Raw genomic sequence first — 19579 nt, forward strand, 5'->3', positions numbered from 1 at the left:
AGGGACGGACAGATGGTGCCCCTGCCAAGCCACTCGGCGCCGCTGAGGACTGCCCACTGCACACCCAGCTTTTTAATTTCACTCGGGTTTGGAGTCATCATCAACTGAAGTAGCGGGTGTCACCCATAGCTGCAGGAATATAAATGGACTTTATCACGTTGTGTGACCAGTGAAACAGCAGTGGCTAACCTGGTTTTAAACGAGAGACTTTGTATCGTGGCCCTTGTACCAACACAAAGTATCCCAAAATGGTGCAAAAGCTTAATATCTAATAACACTATTTGACCAACGTGATGAAAATCATACATAAATGCTTAATTTAAAATATATTTGATTTAAAAACAATTGTAAAAAGTAAATTAAAATGAAGTAAATATTTAAAAGATAAATACATCTTCCGACATTTTTATGAATACTTTAATGTTTTTCTTTTTTAGGGATTAATTTGGAATAAACCTTAATTTCTTCATCATCCATGCGGCCCCCAAACCATGGGTTAACCACCACTGCTGTAAACAGCGGAGGCTGCTAAGTGCATCTGAAGTTCTTTGTGCTTTACTACAATATGCATGTATTGCCACTACCTACTTAAAACCGGGGCGGAACAGAATCAGACCTCACCAACTGGGACATCCTCTATATTAAAATATGGAAATATGAATCTGTTTTCACTTCCGATTGGCATTAACATCATCAGGATTGGCATCAATGGATCCTACTCATTCAATTTTAATTACAGTTTACAGTCAACTCGATTAGCATACTTGGTATACGCCGGCTCTGAGGCAGGTCACAGCTTTAATCCCGGTGCATGTCGTCCAAGATGGATAATCTCTAAAAATGATTGTGGATTTGTGTCCCGAGCGATTTCAGATCGAGCATCATCTGCATCCGATCGGTTCAGCAACTATGTTTAGTCGTCCTGCGAATCCGAGGCGTGGAGGACGCTCGTTTATGCATTCCGGGCCCTTGACCTGTTTACTGAGCACATGTAAATCCCGCCGCACGCCGCTCGAATGTCAGAGGAGCCGCCGCTCATTAATTCTGTTTTGACCCAACACATACCTGCGCTTAATCTCCACAGTTATAGTATTGATTTCCCACGACGCTCCGTGTACAAACCCGCGCTCTGTTTGGAGAAACCTGACGCGGGTCGGACACGATGAGGATGAAGATTAAGATGAGACTGGAATATCAGTTGAAAACCGATGCATACGATACGGAGATGTGCAAAACATCCTCGAAGCGACATGAGGATGATATTTTGACTTTGGCAATTTTGCAAACTTTATTAATCCCTCTGGGGGGAAATTAGTTCCCTGCATATACACATCCTTACATTCTTACGTATCTAGGAGCAGCGGGCGGCCACGTGGGGACGCCCGGGGATCAACGCCAGATCATGATCGATGCCTTGCTCACGGGCATGGGCAGGAGCGTCCAACCCTGACGTGCATGTCTTTGGGGTCCAGGGGAAACACACCAAAACATGCAGACTCACACACAGAAAGGCCCCAGTCGGGATTGGAACCCAGAACCTTCTCGCCGTGAGGCAGCAAGTGCAGACCACTGAGCCAAATCGTGCCAAATCACAAGATTTTATGTTGATTTGATAATACGATTTTATATTCATCCATCTTTATGCAGATTGTTTATCTTTATACTAAATTATCTATATCGCGAATGAGCGGAAACATCTGAAGACCTTCTGTCGAGGCTGGATAACGTCTCTGCGGCGCTAGGCAGCCAAGGGGGCCATGGGTAACCGCAGCCCGCGCATACCTCCCAAATCTCATCAAGGTGTCAAGCACGCTGACTGGTTGAACGGTCCAACTTCCCGTCGGGAGGTGGGTTCGAAACGGAAAATAAAACATAGCAAGATAAGGTTTCGAAATCGGATTCGTATTTACAGATCCTTATTTCCGAGATTTCAAATAAAGTTTAGAAAAAAAACAACAACAAAAAAAATCTGGATTTCTTCGGCGTTTTCGGTACATTGTGGTTTACTTAATGTGACACTGCCCCCCAGTGGACACGTAACTTTCTACACAAAATCCGCACAGGTATAACAGCAAGCAGCCACGCCCACGTTTCCGAACGACGCGCAGACAGAGAAGCAGGATCCAGCGTTCAGGGGAAGGATTGTTAAATACTGGGAAAGTCAGAGTTTGTTTACATCAATTGTCGTTTTTTGTTTTTTTTTATTTCCCTTGATTCAGCTTTAAACAATGGTATTAGTAAGTAGAGTAAGTATTAGGCTTAAAAAATAATTATTATCATTGTTACATTTATTATCTGCATCTGATACATAATCCAGATACTGAACAGATTGTTGTTGTGCTAAACATTAATAAATAACATTTCAGCGCTTTTTTTTTAATGTAAATGGAAATACTTTATTTTCACCATTGCACAATTACAAGCTTGGAAATAAATTAGAAAAAAAAAAAAATGTTTTGAACAGAAAGCTACAGAGAACCACATAATATAGACATTGTACATGTGGCAACGGAAACTTACTCTAACTGTCTTGCTCTATCTAATATTATTAATATTATTATTATGATCATCATCGAGAGTTTCAAAGTTTAGAAATCAGCAAAAATGGTTCCACATCGAGCACGGTCATGCCAGCGGTAATATTATATCTTACAGCGTCATGTTGCAGATGATACAATGTGGGGCACCACCCCACCACTCTAGGTGGGGGAGGGTCCACTCTGGAGGTGTGTGTGTGGTGGTGGGGTTATTCTGGGTGGTGAGTGTGGGGTCCATTCTTGTGCGTGGGTGGGGAGAGGGTTCCACTCTGGGTGGGGGAGGATCCACTCTGGAGGTGGGGGGAGTTATTCTGGGTGGTGGCGGTAGGGGGGAGTCCATTCTGGTGGGTGGGTGGGGGAGGATCCGCTCTGGGAGAGGGAGGTTTCATTACGGGTCGGTGGGGAAGGGTGGGGGTTTCTACTTTGCTTGGGGGAGGTCCACATCGGGTGGGTGGGAGGTGGTCCACTCTGGGTGGGGGAGGGGTCCACTCTGAGTGGCGCGAGGTTCCACTCTGGTCGGTTGGGAGGTGGTCCACTCTGGGTGGGGGGAGGTCCACGTTGGGTGGGGTGAGGTTCCACTCTGGTTTTGGTGGGAGGTGGTCCACTCTGGGTGGGGGGAGGTCCACTCCGGGTGGGTGGGCGATTCCACTCTGGTGGTGGGGGAGGGTCCACTCTGGGTGGGTGAGGGCGGTGGGGGAGGTTCCACTCTGGGTGGATGAGGCCAAACAAAGAGTGGGCTTGTGGGAAATGAAGTCCATCATTTGTCTGGTTTGTTTGGATGTTTACATTTGGTATAAAGTTGATTTGTAAAATAACTCAGGGCACTTGTTTTCTCCTGTTTGGGGGATTCATCGTCATTTATTATTTATAGTACAGTTAAAATTAGTGCAGGGAGACGTATCTGCATGTGAGTTTTGTGTCACTTTTTTGGGGGGGGGATGGGGACGGCGTGACACTGTACAATGAGGCTAAAAGAGACAAGACAGGCTAAAAACAAATGCCGAAAATTATCGTACAAATGCAGTTTGTATCAGATCTACACAAAAGGATGGTGAAGAGACGCGAGAGGTGGTGTTTTTTTTACTCGTTTTTTTTTAACACGGGAAGCGCTCTACAGACTGGTGCCTGCAGGGGGACTAGAGGCACATGGGGTCCACTGAGCAACAGATGTGTCCGTTCTGGGAACGAGAGAGAAAAGGAGAGAGAGAGAGAGAGAGAGAGAGGAAAAAAAAAAGAAGAGAGAATTTATGAGTGAATTATCATCCAGACATTAACCTGAGGCAAACTGCTCCGCCTCCTCTGGGCTAACATTTTGAGGTGCCGCTGCAGCATGGAGCAGACTCCGTTTGACATTTTCGGATTCCCGCCCATGTGACACCAGGGGATCCACAGCAATAATGTTCCACCAGAAGCACAAAAGCAAACGGTCAGACAGTGATTTCACTCTCAACCCGGAGCATAGATACTGTTTCTATGGAAAAAGCAGTCTCTCAACTTTTGCCCTTATGTCGGGCAACTCCAAGACGATACTTTTGCGATTACAATTTACCACAATATGATACCATCATGATACAGTTCCCACGATGCAATTGGGAAATTGGGGCTGGAAGGGTTTGATTTGTGGAATGCTGTCCCATGGCTGTCCCCGCCGCAGGAGTCCAGGGTTTAAGAGGGTTTAGGCTTAAACGGATTAGGGGTAGGAGGGTTAGGAGAGTTATGGTTAGGGGGGTTAGGTTAAGGAGGTTTTTGGAGCGTTACCTTGCACTGTCAGAGCGTGCAGTTGGTGCCGTGCTTGACCTGGGAGGGTTAGGAGTAGGGGTGTTAGGGTTAGGAGGGTTCAGGTATGGAGGTTTTCAGGGCGTTACCTTGCACTGGCAGAGCGTCTACTCTGTGCCTCGCTTGACCTAGGAGGGTTAGGAATGTTAGGGTTTGGAGGGTTTAGGGTTAGGGTAGGAGGATCAGGAGGGTTTTGGGGTGTTACTTTGCACTGGCAGAGCGCGCACTCGGTGTCGTGCTTTACCCAGGAGGGTTAGGGTTAGGAGGGTTTATGGTTAGGAGGTGTTTGGGGTGTTACCTTGCATTGGCAGAGCGTGCACTCGGTGCCGTGCTTGACCCAGGAGGGTTAGGGGTGTTAGTGTTAGGGGTGTTAGGAGGTTTTTGGGGTGTTACCTTGCACTGGCAGAGCGTGCACTCGGTGCCGTGCTTGACCCAGGAGGGTTAGGGGTGTTAGTGTTAGGGGTGTTAGGAGGTTTTTGGGGTGTTACCTTGCACTGGCAGAGCGTGCACTCGGTGCCGTGCTTGACCCAGGAGGAGCCGCTGAAGCGTGGGATGCCGTGCTCGTCCGTGCACGTCTTGGTGATGTCGTTGCGCACGGTGTCGGCCTGGCAGGGGTCCACCACGCAGCGGGGGCAGCACTCGCCCTCCGGGACCACCGTAAACTCACAGTCCACTGGAGGGCAGGAGAGAGGCCAGCAGTCCACCTGCCCCTGCTGCAGGTGGGAGGGGAATGCAATGGTTACACCAGCATCAATTGGGAAACATTACTGTGCACAAATGAGGGGACACACACGCACACGGACATGATCTGGGTGGCCTGAGCCAGACGGGGGGATCTACAGTGTGTGACATCATGCGCCGAAAACCCACTTAATACCCGACGACTAGAGAGCAGGGGATTGAAAATCAAATTTTTTAATGGGATTAAGCAGCTCTCTCTCGCTCTCTTTCTCTCTCTCTATATATATATAGGGTTACAATGATTTTATATTTTACACACAGAATATGTGGAGAGGTTAAGATACATTTATGCAAAAATTGCACAATTTCCTACAATTATTTTCTCTGACGTGCTGGAACTGTTGGAGAACACAGAAAAGGTAAACGAGGACAAAAACCCTCCACTGTCGTCAGCAACTTTTTTCTACCAGCCGTATGCATCAATGTAAAAAAACAACAACAAGAACAAAAAAACGCTCTTGTACCTTAATTGAGTCGCTCCAGTTACAATACCACTGAGGTACAAATCTATTTGTTATAGCCAAAAACATAAAAACCTGAACTGAATATGCTTAAAAGTGAGTAGAGATACTTGAAAACCGAAGGAAAAAAATACAGGTAGTTTGTTCCTTTCCACCGCTGAACAATATACCGATATGTCTGTGTGCAGGTGTTGTCGTCGTGTGTGTTTTCTCTTGTATGACTGCATCACTCCTGCATCTCCGGTAAATGTATAGTGAATGAGGCCTCTGCATGTATTTTAGTATTATTCAGCTCGCTGCCTCTCAGACTCAGTGACTTCTTGTGAAAACCTGGGAACGTTCTCCATCCAAGAAGCCTCCTCACCCTTGTTCCTCTTATTCTCATTCCAGTATCATCCTGCTGCTCAGCCCCTGAATCCATGAAACCCCGATCCATGAGAAATCACATTCATTCACATGCTAATGAAGAGCCAGAGCGATGCGGCTCAGCTGTCCATGCTTCAGTTTATCTCCATGAGAAAGGGAAGGAAGGAAGGAGGGAGAAAAAATAAAAAATAAAAACGGTGGCGGGGTTTCCCATCAGATAGAGGGGTGATGTAAAAGTTGAAGTCAGCCATTAAACACTAATCTTTGGTTTTAAATGTAACTTAAATACTTAGTAATTACTTAATAATTTAAAAAGTAAGGGTTAATACTGTAAATCTGAGAGGTAGAACTCCAAATAAGGGCATATACATTGCAGGCACGGAAGGTGGAACCTCAAATACGGGCATATACGTCACAGGTGGAACTGCAAATAAGGGCGTATACGTTACAGCCATCCAAGGTAGAATTCCAAATAAGGGAATATACGTCACAGCCAGGGAACATGGAACTCCAAAAAAGAGAATATACGTCATAGGTGGAACTCTAAATAAGGGTTTAAACGTCACGGGGGGACAGGTGCGCTGCCAAGGGGTGGCCGGGGGGGGGGGGGGGGGGGGGGGGGCACGGCCGCCCTGCTACAATCGCCGGCTCTATCTTGCGAGTCACAATCAAAAGTTTAGAGGAAAAAACCTCCGAAGCGATCCCCGCACCACTGTGTTTTTATTGCTGATGTTTTTATTTTCCTCCGTTTCCTAATTGAATGAAACAAAAAAAGCTCTGGTGCGCCAAGGGGAGACTTTTTCCCGTCCCTGCCTTGACAGCATAACAGACTTCCTGAAATTCAGTTATGGCTTTTGGTTTTTGTGCACCACCCAAAGATTTTCAGTGGCCCAATCTGGCAACCCCTATGAAAAATTTCTGGGGGCGCCACTGCAGGCGGAACTCCAAATAAGGGTCATACTGTACGTCAAAGCCACGGAAAGTGCGTTGAAAATTGATGAGCAGGGTTTTTTTTGTGCAGGTAAGATGGACTGACTGTTATCTTTTTGGGCAAATATGTAAAATGAATAAGTAAATGGTCTCGGGGGAAAAGTAAAAAAGTGTATATTTAGATCAGTAATGTAGTGGAGCAGGGTTTCTGCAGGGATCTTGATTTATGACTTAGGGCCTTACTTCATTACATTACTTTTGTTTTGGGTAAATCAGAGGCAGTGCAATGCAAGGGGCCTGTCAGATTAATGACCCCAATTCCAAAAACAAATATAAAGGTGAATATTTCCCACTGTGGATAGATGCAGCAGCCGAGAAGGAGCTTGACAACAATATCATTCTGTTTGTTTTGAGAAATGATCCGGCTGGCGTGCGCATGCACACACACACACACCGAGGGATGTAGGTATAAAATATTCACACACACGCACACGCACACACAAACACAGGGATGTAGGCATAAAATATTCACACACACACACACACACACACACACACACACACACACACACACACACACACACACACACACACACACACACACACACACACACACACACACACACACACACAGGGATGTAGGCATAAAATATTCACACACACACACACACACACACACACACTCTGTTCTCAGCTATGGACTTTTTCCTCAAAGCGTGAATTCCATTTTAAGGTGTCAGCAGCCAAATTTCTATTTCATACGGTCTCCTCTTCCAGGAATTTAAAAAAACATTTTGTAAAATGCTTTTCTTCCTGTACCTCCTCCTCCACCTTTGTCCCAGTATCTTGTTTCTCACGTCGGGCGACAAATACAACCTGGTCACGGCCTTTTCCTCCCTTTTCGCTCGCCGCGTTTAGTTTTGCATAATTGAAAATTGCATTAGATAAGACTATCAGCGAAATGTGAATTAAATATGATGTACGATGCATTGGAGGAGACGTGGAGACAAAGGGAATTCAAGGCACGACTCCAACTGGCTTTTCTGTCTGGGTGCGGTGTAGTGTTGGATATAAAAATGTCAAAGAAGAGACAAACAGTCCCTTCAAAACCCAACCTACCTGGTTTTAGGGGTTTGAAGAGTCCTGTAGAACGGGTAGAAAACAGCACACGCAGCTTTCCGCCTGTTTATAAACGGTATTGCAGACGTGCCTTTTCTACAGTTACGATCAAGTTGTATTCGTTTCATTCCTTCAAATGCTTGTATTATTTGGGGATCCGATCCCAACAGGAGCAAAAGACTCTTTGAGCAAGGCTGTTTGCAGGCGTGTTTAGTCATTAGAATCTATTGTGGGGGAACTATTGTGCTTTTTGAATTATTTTGAAAATGCATTTGAGAATTGCTTGGAGTCCAAGACTAATAATTCCAGACCAATAATTTGAGAGAACTAACGGTTGAAAATAATTTGCTGGGGAATGGACATGATAATGAAATAAAATGTACAAATTTGTCGTTTCTTCGTTTTTTATTATTATTAGATTGCCTTATTCATGTAAAGCACTACATGTTATGTATGACAGGGGTTTTTTTTTTTAGGTGAAAAGTACTTATTTTACTTTTTTGTGTTTTTTTTCATTCGTTGTATAATTATTTACTTCATCACTATTATTAATACGTATTAATATTATTAATTATCACAGAGTATTATGATTGGGATTATCGTGTTTATTAAGTGTTTTAACGTGGTCTCTGACTCACCAGACACTGGCACTGCTGGCAGTTCTCCACCCAGGTTTCTCCGCTGCTGTAGGTGAGCGCTCCGTTCTGGTGGAGGCACTGGCTGCTGAGCCGCGGGTCGCACTCGGGGCAGCAGAACAGGTCGGCATTGGGGTTGTCGCAGTCACACACCATCCTGCGACACATCACCTGGCCGGCCTGCGAGAACACGCGGAGACGAAGGGCGATTGAAGAAGAGAACAGCGGCAGATAACCAAACTGGGTAAAATAAATATGGAGAAATAAACGGACGCGGGGTTTGCGATGTCACCCGTTGGGTTTCCGAAGAGACGATTCGAAGCCCCGGGTTTGGGCTAGCGCTTCAGGAAACGGAGCCAGAACTTTCTAAATTTGGCCAAAGAAACACGCCCACCTTGCTAAAACACAAATGAGAGACCCGGTAATGCAAGGCCGCTGCGCCCCAAAATACAGCGCTCCTTTAACCCTAAATATTTCCTTCATGGAACAACAATTTTCCAAACTCACAACCCTGACACCCATTACAAGAGGTAAACTCAGATAATAGAGACCCGAAATTCTCAAGTCTTGTTTGACTTGACTCATTTCAATTGACTTCCATCCAGTCGGACGTTTTCTGCAGCTGTTCCTAGTGGCCATTAGAGGAACTGCAGTTTAAGGCAGTTCAGTATTCAACACTTCAACACTCTTGACTCACACCAAACACAAGCAGACACAATGACAATTAGCTGCCGGCAGCAATGCACAAGGTCCAGGTTAGTTAACCGCATCAATGGCAAACATGGTACAAATTGAAGACAGTTCAATTAAATGTGGTTCTTAATGCTCTGCGCTTTGTTTAATGGAGAATAACACAAAGTGCAGCGCAGCGCCTCAGAGTCAAACCCTGCACATACAGTATATCCCAAATTGGATGATGATGTCAAAAAGCGCTCCGTTCCCGTTCCAGTTCCCTTTTCTTCCGCTCATTCAGGAAAAAAACGTTGGCTTTTTTTCCTAACTCCTCCTACAGATATGTTCCAATGTTCATCAGACTTGGACGACAGTGTGTCTGGACCGCCCCGAATACAATTCGTCAGTTTTGTGCCGGTGGGTTTCCGGGTTTCTGAGCACCTTCAGCCGGAGGATGGCTAAGAGAAGAATAATAATAATGTGAACAGAAACAATAGGGTTCCTGCACTTCGTGCTGGACTCCTAAAAAGGGCAAAACGGTGCACGTATGGAGCGATATTTCATTTTTGAAGTTGTCACAGCCAGAGAAACGTCAACAAGCAGGAGAAGATGCATTACCCAGAATTCCTGCTGCTCAGTGACCTGGTATTTACATTGCAAATACCAGGTCACTGAGCAGCTGAAGCCTTACGGACATTTTTACATTTTGCCAGAACACCAACTGACCTGACGGTGTAACCAATTTTTATAAACTGCAAACTTTATAAATGTTATAAACTATTCACCAAAAAGACAAATAGAGCTTGGATAAAATGCAGACCTGATACAACCAGATTCTGACGAAAGGTTAATTTTAGTCAGTAATTCCTCAGTGTTCTTACAATCCAAAAAATAGGACCCTGGAACACAGCCCAATTCATTATTGCAACTCCTGTTTTCCAGGATGTTTTAGGGGAAACTGTGTTAGACTTTTCCATAACACAAAATTCCAGGTTTTCCAGGACACATAAGAACACTGCGTCCATTAAACTTAGCACAATTCACCTTTAGAAAGAATTATTAGATTTTAAAATCTGCCTTTCTTCTTCTGGTTTTACCTCCTGGAAAACCACGTTACAAGATTCCAGGTTTTCCAGGGTGAGTGAGAACCCCGCAGAATTCCCACTCGTCCCGGAGGACTGATGATACATGATGACGCATGTTCTGTGCTCCGAGTGTCAGGGTTTTGAAAAATATTTAGCCAATTCTCATGCATTATCCAGGCTACCCACGCATTCCTGGAAAACCTGGAATTGTCTGTAAAGGTAGTTTTGACAAAACCACAAAATGGAATATGACAAAAGCATGAAGTATGTTTTACAGCCCGGATTTTCTATTATTTCAATAACATTTAAAACCATCGTATCTCTGTGTGACCTTGGCTCCTCTCTCCTCCTCCTCCTCCTCCTCCTCCTCCTTTCCAGGACAACAACATGTTTACTCCTGTGTTTCCTCGAGCGAGCCGCGCAGCTAATTCTGACAGGCAGCTCATCAATCTCCCCAAATCAATTTAAACGACTCATTTCATTAAGAACCATTTTCTGCCCCAGTCCTTTGTGAACCAGAGGAATAATCCGCTGTGATCACGTGGGTTCGGACGGAACCGAACAAAACGCCTGACGGGGCTGGCGACTCCGCCACCATCTGGAATAACGGGACTTTTGGCCTCGGGCCAGATCGGGTCACACGCGAAACCCCAGACTACCTGTCAGTCGGCAGTATGGTCTCCAGTTCATAAATAAATAAAATAATACAATAATAATAATAATAAAATAAATAAACAAACAAAGAAACAAATAATATTGTTATTATTATTTGCTGTTGTCGCTTTCTTGACCTGCACTGTTTTCGCTGCCTGCATCTTGTTGTTAGAAGTGTTATATCTCTCTCTCTCCCCCACACATCACTCCCCACTCGTCCCGCTCTAACTCTGCAACCCCTGACTCCCTCCACCCTCCCTCCCTCCATCCATCACTGAACCCCCGTCATCCCTCTCTCTCTCTCTCTAACTGATCACTCCCCCCTTCCTTCCCTCCCTCTCTCTCTCCCCTCCCCCTCGCTCCCTAATCCATCACTCCCCACTCTCCCCCTTTAACCCTCACTCTCCCCCCTCTCTCCGACCCATCACTTCTCAATCTCTACCCTCTCTCCCTCCATCACCCCCGCCCCATCATCCCTCTCTCTCTCAAACCCATTTCTCCCTCCTCTAACTCACCCCCTCCCTCCCAACTCTCTCTCCAACATCACTCCCCACTCCCCCTCGCCCCCCTCTTTCTCTCTCATCCATCACTCCCCACGATCCCCCTTTAACTCTCACTCTCCAATCCACCACTTCACTCTCTACTCTCCCTCCCTCCATCACCCCGCTCCATCACCCCTCTCTCATTTTCTCTAACGATTATTCCCCCCCTCTGTCTCTCTCCCCCTCTCTCCAATCCACCACTCCACCCCCTCCACCCCTATCTCTCTCTAACCGATCACCCCCTTCCCTCCCTCCCCCTCTCTCTCTCTCCCACCAACTCATCACTCCACCCTCCTCCATCACCCCTCCCTCTCTAACCCCTCCCTCCTCATTCTCCCAACTTTAACTCTCACCCCCCTCTCCAATCCGTCACTTCCCCCTTCAGTCCTCTCTCTCTAACCCGTCAGTCCAGCCCCCTCCACTTCCCCTCCCCCTTTAACCCATCACCTCCTCCCCCTCCCCCTTCTCACCTGGCAGGAGCAGACCGAGCACCTGTCATTGTCCAGCACCCAGATCTGCCCGCTGTGCTTGACCCGGTTGTCATGGATACAGTCTCCGGTGCAGTTGTGTCCGTGGGGGCAGCGGCAGTCGTAGCCCCCGTCCAGGTTGAAGCACACCGTGTCGTTGGCGCAGGTGTTCCTCCCCGACTTGCACTCGTTTATATCTGCGGGGGGGCGAGGGAGGAGATGGCTCCAGGCATATGCTGCGACGCGGGTCAAACACTCTGCGCATCGCTAATGAAGAGCCGGAGCATTTGCAGAACGAGGGCCCGCACTTTACGTCCCATAATGCACCACTGCTTTGTGGACACATACAGTACAGGGTGGGATCCCGTTTGGAAACTTGCATGGATTCGATGTGAGATGAGAAGAGGCCAGTAGATAGATCAAATACTTCAATGGTATATCATTTAAGCTGAAAAATGGTTGTGTAACTTTGCACCAAAGTCGATATTACAATTTTTAAATCAATTCTAAAATTGAATCAACAGAACCTGAATTTTAATGTATCGGGGTATCAAATTTTTTTTTTACCTATTTGATAAGTAGATAGATGGATGGATGGATAGATGGATGGAGACAGATAGATAGATGGATAGATTGTGTGGAGGGTGGAGGTACTCACCCACACAGGACTCCCCGTTGGCGGAGAACAGGCCGTTGTCGTGGTAACCGTCACGACACTCGCAGTGGAACCATCCGGGCAGGTTGACACAGGACGCTCTGCTGTCACACTCCACAAAACCATCCGAACACTCATCTATGTCTGGAGGAGGAGGAGAGGAGACGGTGTGAGTCAAGAGGAGTGGAGAGGGCGGGGTATTAATTGAAAAGAAGGAAAGAGAAGGGGGGAGGAGGAGGAGGAGGAGTGAGTGGGAGACGAGAGGAGAAGAGGAGGAGACGGTGAGAAGAGGCTGGGGATTTCATTTGAGAGAAGGAGAGAGAAGAGGAGAGAGGAGGGGGAGGGGGTGGGGAGGGTGAGGAATGAATTAAAGAGAAGGAGAGAGAAGAGGGGGAGGGAAGGAGGAAGTTGAGAGAAAGGGAGAGGAGAGGAGAGAACAGAGGAGAATAGAGCACGAGGGGAGGAGGAAAGGGTGGGAGATTAATTGGAGGGGAGAGAGGAGAGAAGAGAAGAGAGGGGGAGATGGGGAGTGAATTAGAAGCGGAGGGGGAGAGCAATAAATGAAGGTGAAGGAGAGAGAGGGGTAGAGGGCAGAAGGGAAGAAAGGAGGAGGAGGAGGAGAGAGAGTGAGGAGAGGAGGGAAAGAGGGTGGGGGAGGGGGGGAGGGAGGGCGGAGGGTGAGACGTTAATTCAAGAGAAGGAAGGAGAAGGGGAGGGGGGAGTGAAGGGGGAGAAGTGAAAAGAGGAGAGGAGGAGAAGAAAATGAATGAACAAACTGAGATTGGTGATAACATCCACATTACTAATATAAATTGTTTGTGAATATCTCATGAAAGCACCGATAGTCATCTCCCCAAAATCAATATTGTCAAATTATCGAGGAAATTCGTAAAAAGAATATTGCGATATTTTGTCGTTTTTCTTGTCCTCCCGTGTTTGCGAATAACTGCGTCTTTCAAAATAATCGCCATGTTGATTTTCCACATAAATAAATAAAATAAAAGCCAAAATAAAACCAAACAGTCTTGGCTACGGTACAGCTTCCCATAACTAATCTAATAATGTCCTATACAAAAACCCAAATAACCAGTTTGGGAACAGCTCAGCTCAGAGTAAAAAAAAATGATGTAAATAAATAAAATAAAAATAAAAGGTGGAATCTAAAACATGCGCTGATCAATGTCCAACTTGAACTATGATGTCAGAGCAGAAAAAAAGAAAGGCCGCAGCACACCGGCTTTGAACCGAAAAAGATTAAATCAGATTGTAAACACAGCAGCGACTAATGGCCCGAGCACGGGCGTAAGCACATTGAATTAATTTAAGTTATGAAAAAAACCACATTGTTTATTTATAGCATCACAAACGCAGCGTGACTCCACTTGTTTAGAGGCAATTTTGGCTCACAACCATAAACAGACTGAAATTATAGATAAAGATGCAGATATTACTATTATAATTATTATTATTATTATTTAATCACCCCACTGAAGCCTTCTGCAAATGGATAAATAGAGATCAGAGAACCTTCTGCCAGCTATAAAAGTTATAATAAAAAAAATTATAATAATAACGGAGATATAATAAATTACATCACTATTTATATATTATTATCAGCATACACACACAGATATATATACATACATACATACATACATACAGTATAAAGACACATACATATATACAGTATATATATATACACATACTGTATACACATACACGCACGCACGCACGCACGCACACACACCCATATATATACAGTATATAATATATATATACAGTATATACACTGATCAGCCACAACATTAAAACCAGTGACAGGTGAAGTGAATAACATTGCTCATCTGGTTCCAGTGGCACCTGTCAAGGGGTGGGATATATTAGGCAGCAAGTGAACAGTCAGTTCTTGAAGTTGATGTGTTGGAAGCAGGAAACATGGGCAAGCGTAAGGATCTGAGCCACTTTTGACAAAGAACAAATTGTGACGGCTAGACGACTGGATCAGAGCATCTCCAAAACGACAGGTCTTGTAGGGTGTTCCCGGTATGCAGTGGGTAGTACCTACCAAAAGTGGTCCAAGGAAGGACAACCGGTGAACTGGTGACAGGGTCATGGGCGCCCAAGGCTCATTGATGCATGTGGGGAGAGAAGTCTATTCTGTGTGGTCCGATCCCACAGAAGACTATAGCAGTAATTGGTGAAAAGGTTAATGCTGCTATGATAGAAAGGTGTCAGAACACAGAGTGCATCACAGTTTGTTGCGTATGGGGCTGCGTAGCCACAGACCGGTCACAGTGTCCATGCTGACTCTGTCCACTGCTGAAAGCATCTACAATGGACATGTGATGTCAGAACTGGACCATGGAGCAATGGAAGAAGGTGGCCTGGTCTGATGAATCACGTTTTCTTTGACATCATGTGGATGGCTGTGTGCATGTCTGTCGTTTACTTGGGGAAGAAATGGCACCAGGAAGAAGTCAAGCCAGCAGAGGCAGTGTGATGCTCTGGGCAATGTTCTGCTGGGAAACCTTGGGTCCTGGCATTCATGTGGATGTTACTTTGACACGTACCACCTACCTAAACAATGTTAGTTGGGTCAGAGCCGTCTTGGCGGCACGAGGGGGACCTACACAATATTGGGATGATGTTTAAAATGTTGTGGTTAATTAGTGTGTGCATATATATATATATATACACTGTATAATGCATAGCATTATACACTATGCATGTGCAGTTTAGCGAACATGTACAGTATTTATGTTTTTGACCCCTGGCGTCAGACAAGCTCCATGAATACACTTTTGTTTTATTGAAAAATAGTTCAACAGGTTCTGTCTGCATGATAAAAAGAATACACGTTTTAAAATCTCCACTGTTTGGAAAAATGTATTTTCGCCGAAGAAGATTTATTTCATTGGGCGTGGAGAGCCCCAGATGCTGCCATCTCAAACAGCATTTATCTGCAGTTGGAGTAAAGCGCCTCAAGATCGATAAAGCAAGCCTGTGTGTTTGTTTTTGTTATGTTTGTCTGGTGTGGGAGGGTTTGGGGATTGTGTAGTGAGACGTCCCACCGGTCAGACCATGTGACCTCCTCCTCTCGCCCTCCAGCGACACCACACTAATAGGATTAAGATGCATCGGCTAATGAGGCCTCAGCCTTATAATAGAATTTCTGCGGCACATTAGCCATTGATCAAACGTCGCGCAGATTAGCGGCGAAAGGTTCCGTGCCTTCTGGAGATGAGGCCGGCCACGAATGACTCGTTGGAGAAAAAAAAAAAAAAAAAAGATTTGTTCAATTTTTTCAAGACTCTAAGTTCGTTTGATCCAGGAAAAGATATCAAGCCTTTTCTTTTACATTTTCATCCAACAAATTGGGTGGGTTCAATTTATTTTCTGGACAAGCGGTGGGTTTTATTTTGTATTTCAATATAGTTAATAAAAGATGCAATTATTGCCAAAGACCAAAGTCGTATGAATTGATCTACTTCATCAGTTCCAGACAGAATAGCATCTCCTGCAGAACAAGTTTCACTGAAAGAGTGAGGACTATTCGTACTGATTAGGTTTGACTCTTTTTTTTGAGATTTGGTGCCGAAAAATTGGAATTGAATTTGATTTTCTGAAAAATGTTCCTACAGGCAACAGTCAGCCCAACAACCAGCGATATTTGATATTAGCACCGGTGCGGGGGCTTGGGGGGCGGAGCGGAGCGGTACAATGCGCCCCTGTTTCCCTCTCACTCTGCAGTCCTATATGGGATTGTTTCAGTTCTAAACAGGACGCAACCGACAAGCCGAAGGACGTCGAATAAGTAATTTGGCGTCCTTGCAAACGCAGCCCGGGATGGAGCGCCGCGTCTCGGTGCGGCCGAAACAATCGATTAATTTGGCGTTTTAAAAGGATCAAATCGTGTAATTATCCTGGAGAAAGCCCGCACCGGTCTGTGTCTCCGCAGCCCAGAGAAGGAGGAGGCGTCTTCCCCCCCGGGACCCGGCCCCCCACCCCCCTGGTAACAGGTGTGTCTGCTCTGCACCGCCGCCTCCTTCCTCCAATATCTGATCCGAACCAAAGAAAGAAAGAAAGCCCATTTCAGAATGACATGGGAACGGGGTTTATGGTGATTTATTACTTCTTTTTGTGGATTTCTCCAGACGGGGAGAAAAGCACGAAAGCGGCGATGCAGAAGACCAGTACCTATTTGAGCACCCTTTGAATTGTGCTTTACAGGTCATTAAATTAGCAAAATAAAGGACAAAAAATCGTCAAAAAAATGGGGGCAAAAAAATAAAATAAAAATGAACCGCCGATGGACTCATGGAGCCAGTTGCTGATATATTCGTCCTATCACCCAAGCCTCAGTAAAAAGAGTCACTAAATATTTTTTTGGACTCGTTGGTTTGATTCAGTTGGGGTAACACACGGTGTTACAGCGAGTTTGGCTCTGAGTTGTGAATCATTTAATCCTGTCAAAATTATTTATTTAGGAACAAGGGAAAGAGTAAATCAATCACATCTAATGTGAACTGTGCCGAACGCTTCCACCCCTTTTTTTCCATATCAATGAGTCGAGAACAAACTCTTTTGCCGCAGTGACTCCAGACTCCTGACTCATTTCAAAGACGTGTTCACTACGAACAAATCGTTTGCGAGTCTTGCATCAGCACAGATTATGGCTTCCATCTATTTAAGAAACACCCACATCTGTCTGAGTCAGACGCACACCAAGAAAAGCAGGAATCTATCTTTTTTACATTTTTATCCAAAGAACCAGGTGGGTACAATGTACTTTTTGGAAATACGGTGGGTTATACACCGCGTTCCAAATTATTATGCAAATTGGCTTTAAGTGTCACAAACATTACATTTTTTGTTTTTCAAATAACCTCATGGATGGCATTGTGTCTCAGGGCTCTTTGGATCACTGAAATCAATCTCAGACACCTGTGATCATTCGTTTTTAAAGGAAAACTACTTAAGAAGGACGTTCCACATTATTAAGCAGGCCACAGGTTTCAAGCAATATGAGAAAGAAAAAGGATCTCTTTACTGCCGAAAAGCCTCAAATAGTGCAATGCATTGGACAAAGTATGAAAACATTAGATAATTCACAAAAACTTAAGCGTGATCATTGTACTGTGAAGAGATTTGTGGCTTGTTCAGAGCACCGATGGGTTTGTGTAGATAAAGGCATAATGAGGAAGGTTTCTGCCAGACAAATTCATGGGATTAAGAGAGCAGCTGCTAAAAGGCCGTTACCAAGCAGCAAACAGGTATTTGAAGCTGCTGGTGCCTCTTGAGTCTCGCGAACCTCAAGGTGTAGGTACTCCAGAGGCTTGCAGTTGTGCATAAACCTACTATTGGCCCCTCCTAACCAATGCTCACAAGCAGAAACGGTTGCAGTGGGCCCAGAAATACATGAAGACTCATTTTCAAACAGTCTTGTTTACTGATGAGTGCCGTGCAACCCTGGATGGTCCAGATGGATGGAGTAGTGGACGGTTGGTGGATGGCCATCATGTCCCAACAAGGCTGTGACGTCAGCAAGGAGGTGGCGGAGTCATGTTTTGGGCCGGAGTCATGGGGAGAGAGCTGGTAGACCCCTTTAGGGTCCCTGAAGGTGTGAAAATGACCTCGGCAAAGTATATAGAGTTTCTGACTGACCACTTTCTTCCATGGTACAAAAAGAAGAACCGTGCCTTCCGTAGCAAAATCCTCCTCATGCATGACAATGCACCATCTCATGCTGCAAAGAATACCTCTGTGTCATTGGCTGCTATGGGCATAAAAGGAGAGAAACTCATGGTGTGGCCCCCATCCTCCCCTGACCTCAACCCTATTGAGAACCTTTGGAGCATCCTCAAGCAAAAGATCTATGAGGGTGGGAGGCAGTTTGCATCAAAACAGCAGCTCTGGAAAGCTATTCTGACATCCTGCAAAGACATTCAAGCAGAAACTCTCCCAAAACTCACAAGTTCAATGGATGCAGGAATTGTAAAAGGTGATGTCAAAGAAGGCTCCTATGTTAACATGTAACTTGGCCTGTTAAGTTGTTTTTGATGGAAATAGCTTTTGATTTCAGTAAATATAACCTCCTAATGCTGCAAATTCAACAAATGACCATTTTCAGTTCTTTACAACCTATAAAATGTTTTGAAATTCTGTTGTGCATAATAATTTGGGACAGTGCGTTTAGAGTTTTCAATAACATTCGAATTATACCCAAACGGTTGATGACTTGAAAATTATACTGACTGTCATTTGCATCGACTATTTAGGAAAATCAGAGAAAAATATAATTTGCATAATAATTTGGAAGGCAATGTATATACACACATTTTATAAATACTGTATAGCATATATATATATATGTGTGTGTGGGGGTTTTTTTCCAGTGGAGGCAACGGCACTGGATCATACCACCTAGTGGGAGGACACGGAGGGGTACATGTAAAATAAAAACACATATTTTTTATTATGATAGTGTGTCAGTGTGTAAGGAGCGAGGCATGGGGACGCACCTCATTCGCGTTTGAATTGCCGGAGGCGGAGACGAGCGAGCAACACACATTCATTGCGTGACCGCACACAATAGCGGTTTTAGACGTTATCGCCGACGTTCTATTACCGTATAATCTATTACCGTGGGGATGGTAGCCCAGGAGGTAGAGCTGGTCGTCTAGTAATCTAAAGGTTGCTGGTTTCGATCCCAGGCTCCTCCTGCTTGCATGCTGTAGTGTCCTTGAACAAGACACTTAACCCCTAATTGCTCCTGATGGCTGCGTCCGTCGGTGTTTGAATAATTGTAAGTCGCTTTGGATGAAAGCGTCTGCTAAATGCAATGTAATGTAATACCTTGCGTAGACGTTCTCGCCAAAAAACATTTTCCATAATACCTAAAAGTGGGGAGGACAAAAGAAAAAATCCTATTCAGGCGCC

General features: G+C 45.1%; 1 protein-coding gene across 1 annotated transcript in view; it reads right to left on the minus strand.

Moving 5' to 3' along the window:
- Positions 1-3673: 3673 nt before the first annotated feature.
- The window catches only part of nell2a (neural EGFL like 2a), a gene marked incomplete at both ends in the record, with an annotated part of 107796 nt that continues 91890 nt past the window's right edge, over positions 3674-19579 (minus strand). Inside the window, 5 exons of the mRNA XM_080003107.1 lie at positions 3674-3715; positions 4802-5026; positions 8569-8745; positions 11989-12182; positions 12644-12784. Coding sequence (XP_079859233.1) covers positions 3674-3715; positions 4802-5026; positions 8569-8745; positions 11989-12182; positions 12644-12784 — 779 coding nt within the window. The remainder of the gene's footprint in view (positions 3716-4801; positions 5027-8568; positions 8746-11988; positions 12183-12643; positions 12785-19579) is intronic.

The sequence above is a fragment of the Zeus faber genome (genome assembly GCF_960531495.2).
Source record: "Zeus faber genome assembly, chromosome: 6".
In the NCBI taxonomy this organism is placed as follows: Eukaryota; Metazoa; Chordata; class Actinopteri; order Zeiformes; family Zeidae; genus Zeus; species Zeus faber.